This window comes from Muntiacus reevesi, chromosome 18 (assembly GCF_963930625.1).
Source record: "Muntiacus reevesi chromosome 18, mMunRee1.1, whole genome shotgun sequence".
NCBI classification, from domain to species: Eukaryota; Metazoa; Chordata; class Mammalia; order Artiodactyla; family Cervidae; genus Muntiacus; species Muntiacus reevesi.
The window spans coordinates 33,300,227-33,319,989 of NC_089266.1; the positions used below are offsets into that span (position 1 = coordinate 33,300,227).

Below are 19,763 nucleotides of genomic sequence, written 5' to 3' on the forward strand. Positions count from 1 at the left end.
GACCGCCACCACAGACAGGGGACCCGGAGCGGCTCCTGCATTCGCTTGTCCCCTCCGCCGTCCCTCCCCCTTGGTGATGAGCAGCCGCTCTGTCCCCCATCCGTATAGTTTTATCTTTTGGAGACTGTCATATAAAGGAATCATACATATGAACTTCTGTAGTACTCCACCGTACTGTTGAGCCCATCCAATGAGTTGTTCTAATTTGATTCTTGTCTTTTTCAGCTTCACAGTTCACATTTGACTCTTCTCTGATTTCTGGGGTTTAAAAAATATTTTTTTTTTTTCTGCAAAACCATATCTTCATTTGATTCAAGAGTGTTCACCTTTACTCATTGGGTCATTTTTATTGTAACTGCTTTAAAGTTTTTGTCAGATAATTCCAGTGGCCGTGTCATCTCAGCATTGCATCTGCAGACTGTCTTTTCTCATGCATCTTCAGATTTTCTGGTACTTCACAGGCTGAGTGATTTTGGATTTGATCTTGGACATTTTGATTATTATATGATGAGACTCTGGTTCTTGTTTAAAAGGAAAATTTATTATTTACTTGGGTATTGTTTCTTCCTTTCCTATATCTTTGCCCTTCTTATTTTTTTCTCCCATGTTTTGCCCTCTTTAACCTTTTCCTGTGACTTCTGGGAGATTATTCTGGTTTGTTTTCCAACTAAATCTTTTGCTTAGGTTACAGTCTGTTTAACTGCTCACTGTGGTTTTTAATTTGACAAGTGTGTCTCTACCTGGAGCACTGTCTCTGGTAACTTAGGTCAGTCCCTCATTGTGGCTCTCTGTTGTGTTGTATTGATTTAGTGTCTTTTTGAATCTTGTTTTTAAAAGGAGAAACCTCAAGAAACTGGTTTCTCTTTTTCTGGAAGGAATTCTCTTTCCTAGCGCAGAAGGGGAGAGGATGCTTCTCCTGTTACTACACCTGTTGACCGTTAGCTCGTCTTCACACACAGGTCAGTGGCTTTTGTTAGAAGTTGGGAAGGGTCCTAATCTTGGCATAGGCCTCCGTCACACATGTTACAGCCCAGCTGAAGGAAGACTCAAAGGTCATGGAGTTGATGGTGGGGAGGAAGAAGGAAGGGAGCCTGTGCCTTCTGCCCAGCCTGGCCCACCTGTCCCAGCTTAAGATGCGAGCAGGTGCAGCCAGGGAGCTTTCTCCTAGGCCTCCAAGGCCGAATTTTCCCCAGCGGCTCCGCGTGGGTGGGCAGTAACTCCCGGCTCTAGGGTCCATGGCCGATATGTTACTTTTCTTTTGCTGTGTCACAGGTTGATCTCTCCTTCTGTTCTGTTTCCCTAACCCCTTTCCTAGGTTTAGGGTAGGGTTAGGGTTTCCTAGTGTACAGAAAAGTGTACTATTAGATGTTATCATACACCCCATGTTTAGTTTCCATCGTAGGAATAAAGGGAGTTAAATTAATGCCCTCAAGAAAAGCTCTTTATTCACTGTTTGTTGTGTTTTTTTTAATGCTTGTCTTGAAATGTCATTAGCTATATAAGCTAAAGGCATAACACGATGACTTTGCAAGTGCCAGCATCCACTATGAGTACCAAAAGGTACCATACTTACCTGAAAATGTGTAACACACTTCCGGCACTAATATGGAATTTACTGAGACTGTAACTGAGTATAGAAAAATTAAATATAATTAGACTCAACTATGTTGGCGTTGTATAATATTTCTTACTGCTCTTTGATTCAGTTTTGCATCACACTTCCTATTGTCCAGTTTTTCCCATTCTGTGTTGGATTGGCACTTGGTATCTCGAGTTAATACACAATAGCAACATAAGTTCCTTCTTGAAACCAAATGCAAATAATTACCAGGAATCAAAATATCAGTTGCCATTTGGAGGCCGTACTGTCAGGAATCTGAAAGAGTCAGCTGGTTGTTTCTTAACCTGTGTTCTGAAACCTGTATTTAATTTGCTCGTAACAGTCTGTGGTTGGGGAAATTCCCCCCTTCGAAGCTGCTAGGCTGCAAGGTGGGAATTCCCCCAGGCTCCGTGCCCTTGGAAATCTCCTTCTGAGGTCATATTAAGGAGTGAGTTCAATTAAATCAACCCACAGTGGCAGTGCAGACCTTTTAAAAACTAACTTGGCAGTGTGTTTCAAAGTCCATGGGGCAATCATGATCACACTTAATTAACTTAAGGAAACAATAGAGAAGAAGGAAGATGATCATGGAGGAAAGAATTCATTGACTCATGATGTAGAAATACAGAAGCATTCTCAGTATCCCACAATAGGCTATTTTTAATGAATGTTTATTTTAATGGAATGAATATTTTGTAACCATTAGAAATTATAACCATGAAGACTGTGTAACAACATGAAAGCATACAAATGATATGTTAACAGGGGGCAGAAGGCTCATATATTGCAATTATATAAAAGTATGTATGTTTATGTCAAATCTTAGAAGGGAATCCATAGAAGTGATTACTGGGATGTTTGGATAATCTTATACTTTTCCATCTCTCATTTATAAACTTGCTATTATATAATTTTTATCAGTTAAAAATAAAGGGTTTTCTTTTCTTTTTTTTTTTTTGGAAAGCAAACAAACTGGTAATCAGGTGAGGTTTACCAGCCAAGATGTCTGGTCTAAGATGAAAACATTAACCCATTCAGTGTTGACTACTGGTTTTTGTTTAGTTAATCTTCTACTGATTTTTTTATTTACCTCTAAGTTATTAATATTTATAAATCTAATGAGAGCTCTGTCCAGAAACCCAGTTAACATATAACAACTGACATATTTAGAATTTGACAAGGAATATTTTCACTTGACTTTCTTATGGTGCTATATGCTTATTAAGTCTGAATTTTATAATATTTTATGTTATTGCAACTTTAAAACATATCATGCAGGGACTTCCCTGGTGGTCCAGTGATTAAGACTCCATGCTTCCAATGCAAGGGGTTCAGGTTCAATCCCTGGTCAGGGAACTAAGGTCCCACAAACAATAAATAAATCTTTTTGCTTTTTTCCCCCTGTCTTACTAAATAGTGTGGGACTTATAATAAAATGTTCAATAGAAGTTACCAGAGAAGATATTTTTGCCTTTTTTTGTTATATAGGTTATTTAGGAGTGGTTTCCTTAGCATTCAAATATGGTTTTTTTTTTCCATCTTCTGTCACGTGTTCTTTCATCCTGATGAAAGATTCCTTTTTATCTCTGATCATACTCCTTGACTTGAAATTGATCTGATCCATATTAATACAACTATGCCAGCTTTATCACACAGATACTTTCTGTGCTTTATATTTGAAATTATTGTGAAGGCATATAGTTGAGCCCTGTGGTTTATTATTATTTTTGAATCTTGCCTGACATTCTTTATCTTTCAGTTGAGAAGTTGGTCCATTTATATTTAATATAATGATTGACACAATTGGGTTTAAGTCTGCCATCTAGGTACTTACAGCCTTTTGTCCTGTCTGTTCTCTGTATCTCCTTTCTTGCCTTCTTTTGAGTGAATCATGCATGTTTGGTATTCAATTTTATTCCCTCTATTGATTTTTTTTTAAGCTATTCCTCTTGGTGGTGGTTATATGGTTGGTGGGTGTGTGTTTGGTTTTCTTTATTTTTTTTTAAGTTATTGCTTTAGAAGTCTGTTGTTTAACACATTATTGATGAGAGACATATTAATACATCTTTTTTTTACCCAACCATTATTCATGTGTCAATATCATTTACATAACAAATTGCTGGCCGCAGGTATTAATTCCTTAGAAAAAATCCCCTGGTCAATAATGAGTTAATATAATAATCACTAGTCACATATGGCTATTTAAATTAATTGAAATTTTAAAAAAATAAGTCCCTGACTAGAGTATGGAGAATGAATTGAAGGGACGCAGGAACAGAACAGGAAGGTAAGTTAGGACAGTTTTAGAAACACTGGAAGCTTTTTGTGAGGTATTACTAACAGTTTAAGGGAAATGGTAGGATTGAAAGATAATGGGGAGGTAGAATCAACAAGATTGGCTGACAAATGGAATGTCAAGTGAAGGAGAAGGGAGAAGTTCATGTGACTCCTAAGATTTCCTTCTTAGGCAAGCAAATTAATGATGGTACCATTCATTAATTGAGGCAGGGACGATAGGGGAGTCAGATTTGGGGGAAGATGAGGAGTTTTGTTTTGGAGACCTAGTAAGACAGATATTTGTAGGAATTTCAAGGAATTTCAAGTAGTAAGCAGTTGGCTATGTGAGTCAAGGATTTTTGGAGAGCTGTGTGGAGCAGACATTTTCTTTTTAAAAAAATTTAAATATTTTAAAAATTAAATCAATTTAAATAGTTTCGAATGAAAATAGAATAGAAATATACAGAACTCTGTGGATCACCAACATTTAAGAGGAAGAGGAGGACTCCTCTGGTGGCCTGCCTGCCCCAGTGTGGGGGACAGGTTCGATCCCGGGTCCAGGAATATTCCACATATCTTGGGGCCGTTAAAGCCTGTGTGCCACAGCTCCTGAAGCCCACCCATGTGCCTAGAGCCTGAGCGCCACAGCAAGAGAAGGCACCACAATGAGAATCCCTAAAGAGTAACAATTAGAGAGTAGCCCCCGATCACCACAGCTACAGAAAGCCCGCACACAGCAGCTCAGACCCAGTGCAGACAAAAATAAACAAACACATATTTAAAAAAAAAATAAAGAGGAAACTCTAGACAGAGCTTATAGATAGTTGAAAGAAAACTAGGAGAGAATATATCCTTGAATACAAGGAAATAGTTGTGAATGGATGGTTAAATAATAGTGACTGGTTTACTAGGCAGATGTTGTATAGATAATATTTGACAAAATTGGCTTAGATCCACTTTTCTAAGAAGCAGCAAGTTATTCAGTGCATTGAAATTATTCAGTGCTTTTATCATTTATACTCAAATCATTCATTCCCTTTGTCTTTTAGTATTTATCCTATCTTGCTGTGTATTAGACACTCTCCTAGGGATAGGAGCTACAGAGATAAGAGTTAGTGTCCATCATCCTCTTCCTGTAAAAGAAAGACATGCAAACAGATATCTGTTGTTTATTTGCTAAATCGTGTCCACAACCACAAAGAGGAAGAGAGGGAAGGAGGGAAGAAGGAGAATCAAAATTGAAAAAAAAAAAATATATAGCATATAGAGTTCATCATAAGAAACTCAAGCAATTCAGAAAGTACAGGCAAGATCACCAAGGACCCCACCACTGAGAGAAATAATCATTATTAACATTAGGTTAACACTGTCTGGATACATTTTTAAAGGTTGGTACATATAAAAGGAGGGATGGAAATAATTTTACCTAATTAAGGTTATACTATATGTGCTATTTAAATATTAAGTGCTTAATTTCACTTTTAAAAGATAAGCATAAAAAATAAACTTCACATGAAGAATTCTTTCTAAGAGGTAGTAATTGCTAAAAGATCCATTTAAGGTTAACAGAAAAATAGCATAAAACATTGAAACCTTGGTTATTTTTATAAAGCTGTGAGTGTATGTCTTACTTTTCAGCAGCCTGATATGACTCTAATGTCAGTGATGAAGAAATTAACACCTTAGTTTCTTTTCACCTTTCTCCCCATGTTCCTCCCCTACCAACTGCTTCTTGAATCTCCACCTTTAATTCCATTGTCACTGTTTATAACATTTGTCTACTCCTCTGTAGCCTGATCCATATATTTGTTTATTCTCAGCTCCTCATATTTGATTCAGTTTTTACCATCATCTCTTGTGTCATGGCCTCTGGCTTCTCTAGCCCAGAGTTGTGTATTTTTTTTCACCTCTCGGTCAGCTAGATTTCATCATCAAGCAGCTTTCTTAAGAAGGAGCCCAGTGGTCCCCAAAGTCCTCTCTACCGTCTATCTGTCACCTTTATACTCAGATGACAACTTGGCTGGGCGTAAATTTGTTGGGTCATGCTTTCTTTCCCCTGAACTTTTGACATTTCTCCTCTGTCTCCTGGAATTATGTTGAAGTTTTTTTTTTTTTTTTTTCTTTACTACTCCTTCCCTCTCTAACTGCCCCCAACCTTCAGTGAATCAGAACTGCAGTTTTCAAAGAAATGTAAGTTCTTTAAAACCATCTCACACACTGCAGTTGAGAGAATTATTACTAGGAAGGCCCACCACAGCTATGAGACTCTGATGTGAGCCAAGGTATTTTTGGAGCGTTAACCATGCATCTTTGTTTTCCTTTATAGAGATAATTGATGACCTTGCCAACCTGGTGGAGAATACCGATGAGAAACTTCGCGCTGAAACCAGGCGTGTGAATCTGGTGGACAGGAAGTCCACGTCTTGTGGTAAGAGATCGCTGTAGTTACAGCTCTTGCTTCTCTCGTCGCTTGCGGATGAGCTTCCCACGTTTGGCCTGACTTTACTGCAGGGATCTGCTTGCTCTTCGAATACATGCAGTTTCATGTGATGAAGTGTTGAAATTTCTAGAAGATCCCTACATCTTGGTGAAAATGAAGTGAATTGTTAGGAGTGCAAGGAAAGTAGAATGCATTGTTGATTTTTTTTTTTTTAATTTAAAATAAGAAACTCTCCTCCGTGCTTACCGAGAATAACAGTTTGGGGAATTGACAGTGTCATGCAGACCGGTGGTGGTAGATCTCATGGGTTTTACAGGCCACCTTGCTTGTTTGGGGCCTTGTTTTTAGTCACAAGTGTCCTTGCTGAAGCTGGAGCCATAGAGCAGTTAGAGCACAGAGTCTGAAGTCCAGCTGAGTTTATATCCTGTATTTAGTGATGTTGTCTTTGGCAGTTCTTTTACTTCTTAATACCTTGTGCATGAAATGAGGAAACATAGGTCAAAATAAGAATCCCCAGGAATGATGCTGAGAGTGCTGATTCCCTGGCTGTCCCCTTGAGACTGAGTAGAGTGAGGCTGGAGGCTGGAGTTCCAGAGGGTTCATCATTTAACAGGTGTGCCAGGCACTCCTGAGGCAGGTCCTTGCTCTTGGGCAGACATTCCGATGCAGATGCTTGTTGGGCTTCAGTGATCTATTGCCCATGCACAGTGCCTTGCCCACAGGTAAGCGACGATGAATGGTGCTGACAGCCGCAGTCATTACACTCATGGTTATTTGGTGTTTCATCTCACAAAGGTGCACCAGGTTTATAAAGCTAAGACTTTTGTTATACATAACAATGCAATAGCACTACCAAAAAAAGAAAAAAATCTAATGACCTGAACTTTTCGCTTTTAGCTTTTTGCCTGATTTTAGCCCTTTCACTATGAAGACCATAGTGGATCCCTCTGGTCTGTCCAGTTTTAGAAGAAGGACCTCTATGTGAGGGTCACCTGTGATGCACAGTTTGAGAAGTGCTACCTCCCTTGCCTGTGTGTGTGGTCAAACAGAAATCTGGAACAACCAGGTGATGGAGGGCCAGGTAGATATATAGACTCTGGAATCTCAGAGGAAGTGGAACTTGGGGGCACCCGCCTGCTTCCCTTTCATCACCTGTCTGCTCCTCTCAACCTGCCAGTTCTCATCCACTGGATACCAAGCCAGAAACTCTGCACTCCTCCTCCTCCTATAATAGGGCATGTGCTTCTTTCTGCTTCCTGCCCAAAGCAAAGCCTTCTTGATTTTGCTTTAACGGCCTTCTCATAACTTCCCACCATGCTGTTCTTTGCATCAGATCCTGAGTCTCTGGCAACAGAGATACATGGGTTCACTCCCACCTCCATCTGTTGTTATCGTCAATTCTCATATAAACTTAATCTTTCTGAACTTGCGTTTCCTTGGTTGTTTGAAAAAAAAAAAACAAGTAGATAGCCTGGTTATCAAAATGAAATTATATAAACCATGTAAACTATCCAACACTGGCCATTGTCCATGAATTTACGTATTTTGTGCAGAGAGTGGCGACAGCCTGATAGTGAAGAGTGTAGGGTCCAGAGGTTGGACTCACATCCCAGCTTCACCATTCACTGGCCGTGTGACCTTGGGAAATCCCCTGTGCCTTGATTTTCCCATCTCCAAAATGGAAATAATAATGGTACATATCTGAGAGGGTTGTTATAAGGAATACATGATTTAATAGAGATAAAGATATAGATGATAAATCGATAGACAGACAGGGATATATAGCACTTAGAACAGTGGTTAGCACATAGTAAGCAGTGAGGAAGAGTAAGTATTAACTGTTATCATTATATGTCAGCCTGTTTTGCATTTACAACATAGCGGTCCTCAGCACGTGCCATTCATGACATCACAATGAAGAATATTGATTCTACTGTTGCTAGTTTTTTATTTTATAGTTTCACCTGGTATTGATGTTTGTTTCTAGAAATGTCCATAAAAATATTCTGAGCTGAGCTGTTTAGTTTTTCTGTCTCTACAAATATGACCACTTCCTGTCTCTACAACTGTGACTACTCTAGGTATCTCGCGTAAATGAAACCATACAGTATTTGTCCCTTTGTATCTGGCTTATTTCACTTAGCATAATGTCTTCAGTATCCCCCCTTGTTGTACCATGCATTTGGAATTCTTTTCTTTTTTTAAATTGAATAATATTCCGTTGTTAATATTTATACCACATTTTGTTTACCCATTTATCTGTTAGAGGACTCCTGGGTTGTTACCACCTTTTAGCTACTATGAATAGTGCTGCAATGTGCATGAATGTATAAGTATGAGTTCAAGCCCCTGCTTTTTGGTGTATATGCCCAGAAGTGAAAAGTGAAAGCGTTGACCACTCAGTCGTGTCCAACTTTTTGTGACTCTGTGGATTATAGCCAACCTGGCTCCTCTGTCCATGGGATTTTCCAGGCAAGAATACTGGAGTGGGTTTCCAGTCCCTTCTCCAGGGGATCTTCCTGACCCAGGGATTGAACCTGGTCTCCTGCATTGCAAGAAGATTCTTTACCATCTGAGCCATCAGGGAAGCCCCATCTGAAGTAGAATCACTGAATCAAATTGTAATTCAGTGTTGAATTTGGAGAAGGCCCTGCCACACTGGCCTGACCTTTTGTTTTGCTTTCAACCTTTAAACTCTTAGTTACTTTCTACTAGTTTTGTTTTGTTCTTGTTTTTTTTTTTTTTTTTTTAGTCTGGTAAAAGTCCAGTTGCAGGGAGGAGTCAGGGACTTCTGCAACCTGAGAGGGGCAGGCAAGTGGGGTTATAAGGTAAGGTCCTGGGCCTGCCTAGTTGGAAAGTATAAGAGGAGACCCTTTCCCCATTAAAGTGGGGCCCTAAAGAGCTATACCCTGGGGGAAAAAGTGAACCAAACCCAAACTTGCCTTTGGGGACTGTGGAGAAGGCAGCCTTGGACCTGAACAGATTAGGAGAAGAAAAGGAAGAAAGACTATTTTTTCTGACAAATTGTGGTCACAGAAAGGCCCTCGTGTGCATTTGTATCCTGAGTAGCCACACTCATCTGTTGTAGTTCCAGGTGCCTGGCAAAAGCAATGAAATACCTCTCTGGAGGAGAGAATATTATCCTTGGTCTCTAAGAGTCAACCAAAAATAAAACGTGCAGGGCAATGACCAGCACCCACTCGAAGATAATCTGGCATACACAGAGACGGCACGACACGAGCAGGGACCAGCAACAGACTGCAGAAACCAACCTGCACACACTTGCCGTATTAGAATTTTCAGATGTAAATGATGAAATCAATTATTATATTTAAAGAAAGACATGACAGGCTTGAAAGTATCTTCAGAGAATAGGAAGCTATAAAGAGTAACTTAGAAAATCAAAAGGGATCAAATAGAACTTCTAGAAATAAAAAGTAACTGAAGTTTAAGATTCTGTGGACATATTTGGTACCTGGCAGAAGAGGGACTCAACTAGAGGACAGATGGAAAAAAAAACAAACATATTCTCTTTCTGTAAATGCAGGCATTTACAAAAGGCTATCCAGACACCATGGAAGTTAAATTATGATCTTAATAAAAAAGGTATTTAGTGGGGTAAGGTCTTGGTCTAAGAGCCTCAGGACATAACAAAGAGTTAATCATTTGCTTTCCCCAAGTGCAGGGCCAGGTTGATCATTGATATGTAAACACATACACATAGTACATGAAACTGCAAGTAGGGCATATTTTAACTGTTTGGGGGTGGGGGTGGGTGAGAATTAAGCCTCTCAGGGTAAGTTAGTTACTGTTAACTTGGTGACTGTTTAAGAGGGCTTGAGTGAGCTAAGAATAGCAGTGACGCCTCATCATTTTACTTAAGGGAATGCAAAAAAAAGGGCTGTGAACCGTGAAATGGTCTTTTGTTTTCCTACCGCCAGCATATCGCCCTACCGATCTGATATAATATCAGTCATAGATGCTTTCCCAATGAGGAAATTTCTGATTGTATAGACAGACCCGATTGCAAGGGGGCCTGCACAGAAGGGCCCAATGATGAATCTGTTTGTTCAGTTGTTAACAAAGGATTCAGACGCCTCTTTATGAACCTTTCACTCGGCAGCCTGGGCTTTAACATTTTTTTTACTGGGATCTTTGGGTGGTTTTTTTCCCCACCTCCCTTTTCTTCACCCACCCTCACCCCAATAACAACAGCATCAAGTATAAAACAATATTGTCTCTCTCCAGCTTCTAAACGCAAACAAGACTGGTATTTTTCATTGGCACCTACATGTCCGTTCAGATCTGTTGTGTGTGCTAAGGACACCCACATAAAAGCAGCATCTTTGTAATTGCAGTTTAAATATTCATTGTGCCCTGTCCTCATTAGAATTCAAAATAGAGCCTCGTCTGAGTCTGACCGACGCAGCCAATTGTGAAAGGCCAGGCTCAGAGTTCTGAATGACCCGGGTCGAGGGACAGTGTTGCTTCTCAGCATATGGACTATTACGTAATGTTGTCTAAGCACAGCCATTGTGAGTTTAGCAGCGTCTCGGGGATGTGGTTAGAAATCAGCCCTGCTGGCACTGTGTTAACACTGTCTCAATCTGGAACCACTGGATTTGCCTTCTCTTCCACTCCTCAGAAATGGGGTGGCTTGAAGGAGGTGGTTCAGTTCAGTCATTCAGAAAGGACAGTCCAGCATGGGTGTGAGCCCAGGCAGACCCAGGTCACAATCTGGGCTCTGACACTAGCCACCTGGGTGACTCGGAGAGTGGCTTGCCCTCTCTAGGGCTCAAAACAGGGCTACCATGGTTATTCTGCGGACTACACAAGAGTGAGTGGGTGGCATCATGCCTATGCTACTGAGTCCTCAGTAAATGCCAGTGATATTAAAATGTGGCTGTAATTTGATCATCAAGAGCCACCTTGACAAATGAGACTCAGAGGCTCTTACCTCTCTTTGAAGTCAGCTTAGAATGGTCTTTAAGGAAAATATGATGATTCAAGAAAGTTATGCTGGGATATTATGGAGCTAGGAAGTTTGCATCCTCATTTAATCAGAAATGGAGTCATTTCCCCGCCCCCAATTAAGCTGCAACTTATAATCTTGTGGCTGAAGACATTTCCAGTCATGAAATTAGCGAAAGTCACCTGTAGGGCATATTCAGGTGGCATGACTTTACTTTTGTATAGCACAGAAATGACTTGTTCTTTTATTAGCACGTTATTATTACTTATTACAGATTTACTTATTATGGACTTATTCCCATATAGACTTATTTAGACCCAGGGTGGGAGCAGCATTAAGCCTTTTAGAATACAGGCATACATCGTTATATTGCACTTTGCTTTTATTGTACATCACAGATGTTTTATTTGTGTTTTACAAATTTAGGGTTTGTGGCAACCCTGTCTTGTCAGATGATGGTTGGCTTTTTTTGGAGAGTATTTTTAAATGAAGATATGTACTTTTTTTTTTTTTAAGACATAATGCTGTCACACACTTAGTAGATTATAGTATGGTGTAAGCGTAGCTTATATGCACTGGGAAACCAGAAATTTGTGTGATTTGCTTTATTGTGATATTCCCTAGAATAGCTACTCAGCCAGCCTGAAACCAGCCCCTGGAGAGCCAAGGGGGCTCATTCAGTCTTTTCAGTCTCCATATATTCCCCTTCCCCTTTTTAATTTGGCTTTGCTGAGTCTTAGTTGTGGCATGTAGGCTCTAGTTCCCTGACCAGGGATCGAACCCAGGCTCCCTGCATTGGGAACTTGGAGTCTTAACCCCTGGACCACCAGGGAAGTCCCTCGGCCTCCCTTTGTCTTTCTTTTTTCCCTCTTCCATCTTCCATGGAAGACATACTTAGGACTCAGTCCTTTATTCTTTTTTCCTTGGCACTTCTTCCTTAAGCTACTCTTTTGACTCTTGGATGGTTTCACAGGCACCTCACAGCTCTGCATCCCAGACCCCAGCTTCACCTGAATCTCAGGGTCCGTGTCTTCATCCGTTGCCACCCACTTTCTCCTGACGCCCCCCCGGCCCCGGAACGCTCTCAGTCCCTGTATGCTCGTCGTAGACTCATTGTCTTTAGCCCCAAATAAGCTTCCTCTTCCGTTGCTCCCCATTTCTCCAGGCTCAGAACTTCCTTCGTTCCCTCAGAGGCTTTCAGAGGCCAGACAGCAAGTCTCCTTGAAGGAAGCGGGCCCTCGTTCTCTCTGGTGGCAAACAAGGGAGTGAAGAGCAGAGTTTTGCTTCGTGGGAATCATCTGTGTGTTTATTTTTTTTTATGGGGAGCCTGAAATCTGGATATTTAAGTGAAATTTCCTAATATTTTAGTGTTGACAGTAAACGAAAATTTAAAAATATTTCATGTGGGCCAAACAAAATGTGGCAAAGCCCTACACCTTGGGGCCTCTCTCTCACTTCTGTTTGGTCAACCCCTGGGCCTATCTGAGAATAACTCTGAAGTATCTGTCTTCCCCGTTCATCACTTTGGGTTCTCACTACTCACCACTACTTTGGGTTTCTGGGTCTTGTCACATTAAAAATAATAACGAAAGGATTTCCCTGGCAGTCCAATGGTTAAGAATCTGAGCTTCCATTCCAGGGTGCGCAGGTTTGATCCCTGGTTGGGGAACTAAGATCCCGCATGCTCTAAGGTGCAGCCAAAAATGTAAAAAGTAAATAAAACTTTAAACAACAATGATAATGAAGAATTCTGTTTACTGAGTACAGAAAAATGTGCATGATTACAGCATTGGTTGTATTTATAGAAACTGTGGCCTGCCATTTTGTGAATTTGGTGTCTGAATACAGGAGACATCTACCTGGCTACCAGTGTTACCAAGATAAACCAGATGAATGCTTCTCTTAAGAGTTCCCTTATTTTGTTAACGTGCCCTTTTCGGTTGATTTAAAACTGTTTCACTCCCTAGACATATCAGCTGTATATTTTAGAGAAATGACTTTTCTCCATCATGGAGATAATAGATACCAGGAAGTGAAACTACAGAGCGTAAAATTCTTAGGACACCTGCTTCTAAAGTCCAAGCAAATACTGGGGCATTCCAATGAATATATTGGAATTGCTTGGTATTCATTTTAGGAGCTGAAATGGACAACTCGCAGTCTTGCCCTTCTCTGGGCACTTCTGAATACTCCCCTCCTGGGCCCCATGGGTGCATGTGGCATTGGTGTCATGTACGCGTGACATGTTTGTAATCAGGTGTCTTTTATATGTGACCACACCACTGTTGTCTGCTTTGGTTTTGAATTCCTACTGTGGAAAAGCCTGGTTTTTCTGCTAACAACATTTATTTTAGGGGAGCGAGAAAAGGAGCAGGCTGTTTAAATGTTGATGCTTTGGTTTAATCCAGGCAAAGTGAAGCCTTTGAGAGAAGCGCCAAATTGGAAAACCCCTACTTAATGGAAGGTGATTGATAAGGGCTGACAGCCCCAGAGCTGTCACCATGACTGCCTGCGAGGCCGCCACGCTTTTCTAATCTGTTACGAGGCAGTGACTTTTGCTATCATCAAGGGGTCAGAAATGATCACAAAGTAGAATCATTTTTTGATTATTGTTTTTGCTCGGTGTGGTTTGGAAAGATAAGGTGTGATTTCCAAGAGCGGCTTCTGTTGTGATGGAGTAATAACCACAGTGCACGGGCTTGACTGATACCCCTCCCCTGGGCATGTTCGTGCGAGTTTTCTGGTTATGTCTGTTCACCAGTGAATTTGTCTTTCAGCCTGCTCTATGGGACCGGCAAGTACTGGCTGGGTTTAGAAGGATGATCATGGCCTGGGACAGAGCATGTTTTGCTCACTCAAAGTGTATCTCACCTCTGTCATGTGTCTACCGCTTATGGGAGCCAGATCCCCAATGCCTACTCGAGGTACTTGTATTCCTGCAACCTGACTTTTCAGGAGTTTACCATTACACGCCAGTGCTTCTCATTCTTACACAGATGTTATTTTATATTTGTAAATTGAAATGAAGAATTGGATTCTCTTTGTGACCAAAATTAATCCAAACTGGGAAGTCTTGGTATCTTTGTTGTCTTTCTTTTACCTATAAAGTCAATGGCTTAAAAAAAAAAAAAAGTCAATGGCTTAGTGACACTGTGTTGCAATCACTCATTGGTGTCTGACTCTTTGCAACCCCATGGACTGTAGCCCATCAGGCTTCTCTGTCCATGGGATTTTCCTAGGCAAGAATACTGGAGTGGGTTGCCATCTCCTTCTCCAGGGGATCTTCCCAACCCAGGGATTGAATCCAAGTCTCCTGTGTCTCCTACATTGGAAGGCAAATTCTCTACCATTGAGCCACCTAGGAAGCCTGGTTAGTAACGTAGACTATAAGCTAACGGTCAACATTACAAGGGTTTATTATTGGACTCTAATCCACTTATAATTGGATTTCCTCAAATGAAATTGGCTGCTTTCCTTATAGCTAGATTCATCCAAATCTTCATGAGGTCAGTATGGGGGGGGCGGGGGGGGGGGTTAGTCAGTGCCTTAGACTAGATGGTCTTTGAGTTGATCCAACTTTGTTATCCTCTTTCCATACCCCTTTGAGGAGAATTAGACACTTTCAACCTGCTCGTGCACACACACGTGCACACACACACACACCACATACACACATACACACACACACACACATATACATGTTGTCAGATGTGAGCCAGGGGTCTCGGCCAGAACTTTGCTGATCTCATTTCATACAGGGTGGTTGGCACCAGGTTAGATACTTTCAGAGTTAAATCCTACCTGAACAGGGATTTTGACTTTTGATGTTATGTATTCCTATTTGAGGAAAAAAATTTATCAATTATATATCAGAATAAAACCAAGGGAGATAGGGTAATTTTTAAATGGAAGATATAGAGACCATCTGTTGTAGTATGTGTTTGTATTGGAAAATAAAGCACTGGGCTTATTGAGCATAACTCCTGGGTTCTGTGTTATAAGTAGTTGGAAGAGCTGCCTCACACGTTTCTCTCAATTTGGCTGTTATAACTCTAGGGTATTTTTAGTAAATTAAATTTTTTAAAAAAGAAGCTGTAATTTTTGAAAAACATCCCCCAAATTTAAGTTTTGGGTTCAGGTTTTCATGCCACTCTCCCTCAAAAATTGTCACTATGAAATGGAGTAAATGGACATGTAGCTGATTTTAGGGTTATTTAAAGTCACAGTGATTGACAAGTGGATTATCTTCTCTCTGTATTATCCAAAGGGAAATTCAGATATCAGACGACCTCCCTGACTTTCTGGTTCTTGCCGCTCTGTTGAGGCTGTCTAGCCCAGGCCAGTTACCAGTGTGTACTCAGAGAACGTCGTTTTACTACTGCATCAGCCACGATGCCCAACGTGGATGCTTCTGAGAAAGAGTTGTTCAGTCCTTCAGTCGTGTTCGACTCTTTGCGACCCCGTGGACTGTAGCCTGCCAGGCCTCCCTGTCCTTCACCATCTCCCTGAGCTTGCTCAAACTCATGTCCATCGAGTCAGTGATGCCATCCAACCATCTCATCCTCTGTCATCCCCTTCTCCTCCTGCCTTCAGTCTTTCCCAGCATCAGGGTCTTTTCCAGTGAATTAGTTCTTTGCATCAGGTGGCCAAAGTATTGGAGTTTCAGCTTCAGCATCAGTCCTTGCAGTGAACACCCAGGACTGATCTCCTTTAGGATGGACTGGTTGGATCTCCTTGCAGTCCAAGGGACTCTCAAGAGTCTTCTCCAACACCACAGTTCAAAAGCATCAATTCTTCGGTGCTCAGCTTTCTTTATAGTCCAACTCTCACATCCATACATGACTACTGGAAAAACCATAGCTTTGACTAGATGAAACTTTGTTGGCAAAGTGATATTTCTGCTTTTTAATATGCTGTCTAGGTTTGTCATAGCTTTTCTTCCAAAGAGCAAATGTCTTTTAATTTCGTGGCTACAGTTACAATCTGCAGTGATTTTGGAGCCCAGGTGATTTTGGAGAAAAGAGTAACCACTGGTAAAGTTGAATAGAAACAAGCAAATTAAAGGAGTTGTCATACCTTCAGAAGTCATATTTTCTTACTATGCAGAGCGTCTCTGTCACCCCCTTCTGCTGCCTGTCCAGGACTAAGTCCCAGCCGCCATTTTTCACTGAGAAGCAGGCTTCACAGCGGTGCCCACGTGAAAATTGATTCAATTTCAGGGCAGTGCTTCCAGTCCAGAGCCCTGACATTAATTTTTTTTTTAATCTTTGTTGAATTTGTTACAATACTGCTTCTGTTTTATATTTTAGTTTTTGGCCCGGAGGCATGTGGGATCTTAGCTCCCCCACCAGGGATCAAACCCACGCTTCTGCACTGGAAGGCAAAGTCCTAACCACTAGACTGCCAGGAAAGCCCCCAACATTATTATTATTATTATTATTTTTTAAATAACTTGCCTCTAGACCTTGTTGCATTCATAAAAGTTTTTTCTTTTTTTTTTTTAATTAGCCCTAGGGATCCATTCATCTGCTCCAAGAGAACCTCACCAGCGTCGCACTTTTTAGTTTTCCACTCACCTTTTTGTTTTTCGTTTTCTGCTCACCGTTTCTATCTCAGAGCCAGGCAGTCATGACACTTTCCAGTCATTGAACCAGTGTTAAATTCCTGAGAAAAATTGATTTGGAGCTCATTTGAAATCACTGTTGGGTTTTCTCTGTCCAAGAGTGTGAGCACCGAGATCAATTTCTCCGGATTAGCAGCAAAATGATCTTTGTATTGGACTCTGGCATCAGCGGGCCATGACGCGGCCCTCCGCGCATGCGCAGTATTGAGGACTCTGTATCTCGCTTTGTGCTGCTCAGCGCTCACTGCGGCCGGCGAAGTGAGACTCGGTGGCCTTGGGAGGGCAGGTGTCCACTCAGCGGCTCCCTACCTCACCACTCCACATTCTTCCACAGTCTGATTTATGGTAATAAGAGCCCTTCTTTCTTTTGACCCTCCAAGCACTCATTCCTTTCAAAATGACTTTTGCATTTCTTAAATCTTATTTAAAAAAAAAAAAAAATTTTTTTTTTTTTTGTTGTTGCAAGTTTGGAGCTAAGATTCTTCATCATTGTGTTGGCATTTGTCTGATATAACTTCTTACCTATAAACCAACAGAACAGTAATGTGAGCTCATATTTAACCCCCTGAACTGTACACTTAAAAATGGTTAAGGTGGTAAATTTTGTGTTACATGCTTTTACCATAGTAAAACAATTTTTCTGTTTAAAAAATGAGTAAATACTTGGTGTACCCCATTCCAGGAAATTATGGCAAAGTGAGAATAAAATTCCTTGTTATCTTTGTAAAATTGTTTGTAATATTGTTCCATACAGCCATTTGTTATATGATGTGCTAACAGAATCCTAGTTATATCTATATAGAGTTGCCTAACCAAAATAGAAGTAGGAACAGAAATGGCTTTAAAAACTAGAGGGCATCTTGAAAATAAATATAAGTGAATTAAGCATTGTGGTTGCTATATCTTATTCTTGCCATTCTTAGTAATACAAAAAAAGAGACATAATTGTAATGCATTACTGGGGGTATGTGTGTGTGTGTGTGTGTGCGCGCTTAGTCATGTCCTACTCTTTGTGACCTCATGGACTGTAACCCACCATAGACATATACATAGTCATAATAATGTAGACATTAGTTATTACTTTAGAATTATTTTTTATTAGAATAAAAAATTTTACTTGTGCATGAATCATTTTGATGCAATAATTTCTTTAATGTTGAGGTCTTTAGGTTTACAGGGCCTTTAAAAACTTGAGGGACAAGCTTCTAAAAAATAAACAAAAATCTGTTAATTAAAATAATAGAAAGCTTATCCAGAGACAAAAAATTCAGGTAACTTTTAAAGAGTCCTTTGTATCTCCTTAGCTGGATATATTCCGAGAATGATGAACTGCAGACTCCTCAAATGTTACTGTTGTTGTTGGGAATGGTATTAGTAGAGTAAATCAGAATCTACTGCATGTGTTAGTAGAAGAGAATAAGTTAGTAAATATATTGATGTTCTTAGGAGCAAAACAGAGAAAACAAATGGAAAAAGTAAGAATGAACTTTATGGTGTTAGACTTGAATTAGAAGTATCACTGTAGACTCATGATTTAAAAATAAGGAAAAAATTTTAAAAATAATACATTTCTTTTAACTATTTGAAGAGTCTAGAAGCAGTGATACTCCAGTATTTGAGGACAGTTAGTGCGTAGATCTTTGGGGGTTGGCCAATAAGATCTTTGGGAAAAATTCAAACAAACTTTATGACCAATCCAGAAGTTTCTAAATAGTATTTAACCTCCCCACCCCACCCCCACCCCTCACACACACATGCAAATCAAGTTTTTCTTGTAAAAACAACTAGGTTTATTGTTCTCTGCTTCCAGGTTTGGAGCAGAGAAATTATAAGTCAAGGCTGGAACTTCTTGGGTCAGAAGTCAAGGAAATGCACTAACAATGATGAAGGCTTGGAGCTGGCTTAAAGTGACTCTTGTTGGTCAAATTTGGGCAATTGAAGTAGTAAAATTAATGATGGTAATAAATATTGGATCTTTAAAAAATGTATTCATGAGTCCACATCAGTAGTCAAAAAAGGCAGAGGTGAGGCTGAGGGTCATCTTGCCAGTAAATGTAGAAGAATGATAAAATTATAAAATCATCATTTTGCAACCACCAGTATAATCATTTCAGAATTGTCAATGGATGCCAAATTGTTAGGTGAGAAGGTTGTGGGAAGTAGGATGTTCACAGTCTCAAATGACCAAGTTATTAATTACAAAAGAAGAAAGAAACTTGAACAGAGTGACCACATTTAGCATCACCAGGGTGAGTGCCAGCCTCGCATTGTGACACAGCAGGAAGTAACACAATGTCGTTGCCAGGTCTTGTTGAGAGAAACAGACTAGTTCAGATTGGTGGGCAGTCTGTAAGACAGCCATCCTGGGTCCTTTACAAGTGTCTTGGAAGAAAGAAAAGATGGGAGCGCTGCTGTAGGCTAGAGGAGACTGAAGAGAGATGACGATTAAATGCAGTCTGTGGTTTTGATTGAATTCTGGATCAAAATTCACACAGCCTCTAGAGGTATAATTGGGATAATTAAGGGTATTTTTTTTTCCTTTTCTGTAAGTTTTAAATCTTTCAAAATAATAGGTCAGGGTGGGGGGAAACAGGGAAAATATAAACCGTGAAGTTCCCCCTGGACTAATGTCTTAGTTCACATTGTACTACATTTTTTTAGGAAGGGATGAAGACATGGTGAAGCATCTGGGTGTTCCCCAGTGGTGTTGCTTTCCAGTCAAGTCTGAAACCATAGGAAGATCTTGAAAGATGAAGGCATCTTAGTATGAGCAGGATTAGGCAAACATGGTAGGTGCTGCACATATAGGATTATGAGGCTCTGGCTATGCAAGAAAGAAACCCTGAGTGCG

The 19,763-nt window shown here is 40.4% G+C and overlaps 1 protein-coding gene across 2 annotated transcripts in view; it reads left to right on the forward strand.

Moving 5' to 3' along the window:
- The window catches only part of STX8 (syntaxin 8), a 198,109-nt gene that overhangs the window by 108,382 nt on the left and 69,964 nt on the right, over positions 1-19,763 (forward strand). The window contains exons 7-8 of one of the 2 annotated variants that reach the window (XM_065909226.1): positions 6,204-6,305; positions 12,455-13,405. In XM_065909226.1, the coding sequence (XP_065765298.1) occupies positions 6,204-6,305; positions 12,455-12,558 (206 nt within the window). In that variant the 3' untranslated portion in view covers positions 12,559-13,405. Of the gene's footprint in view, positions 1-6,203; positions 6,306-12,454; positions 13,406-19,763 lie in introns of those variants that run through there. The other variant, XM_065909227.1, reaches the window with a different exon arrangement.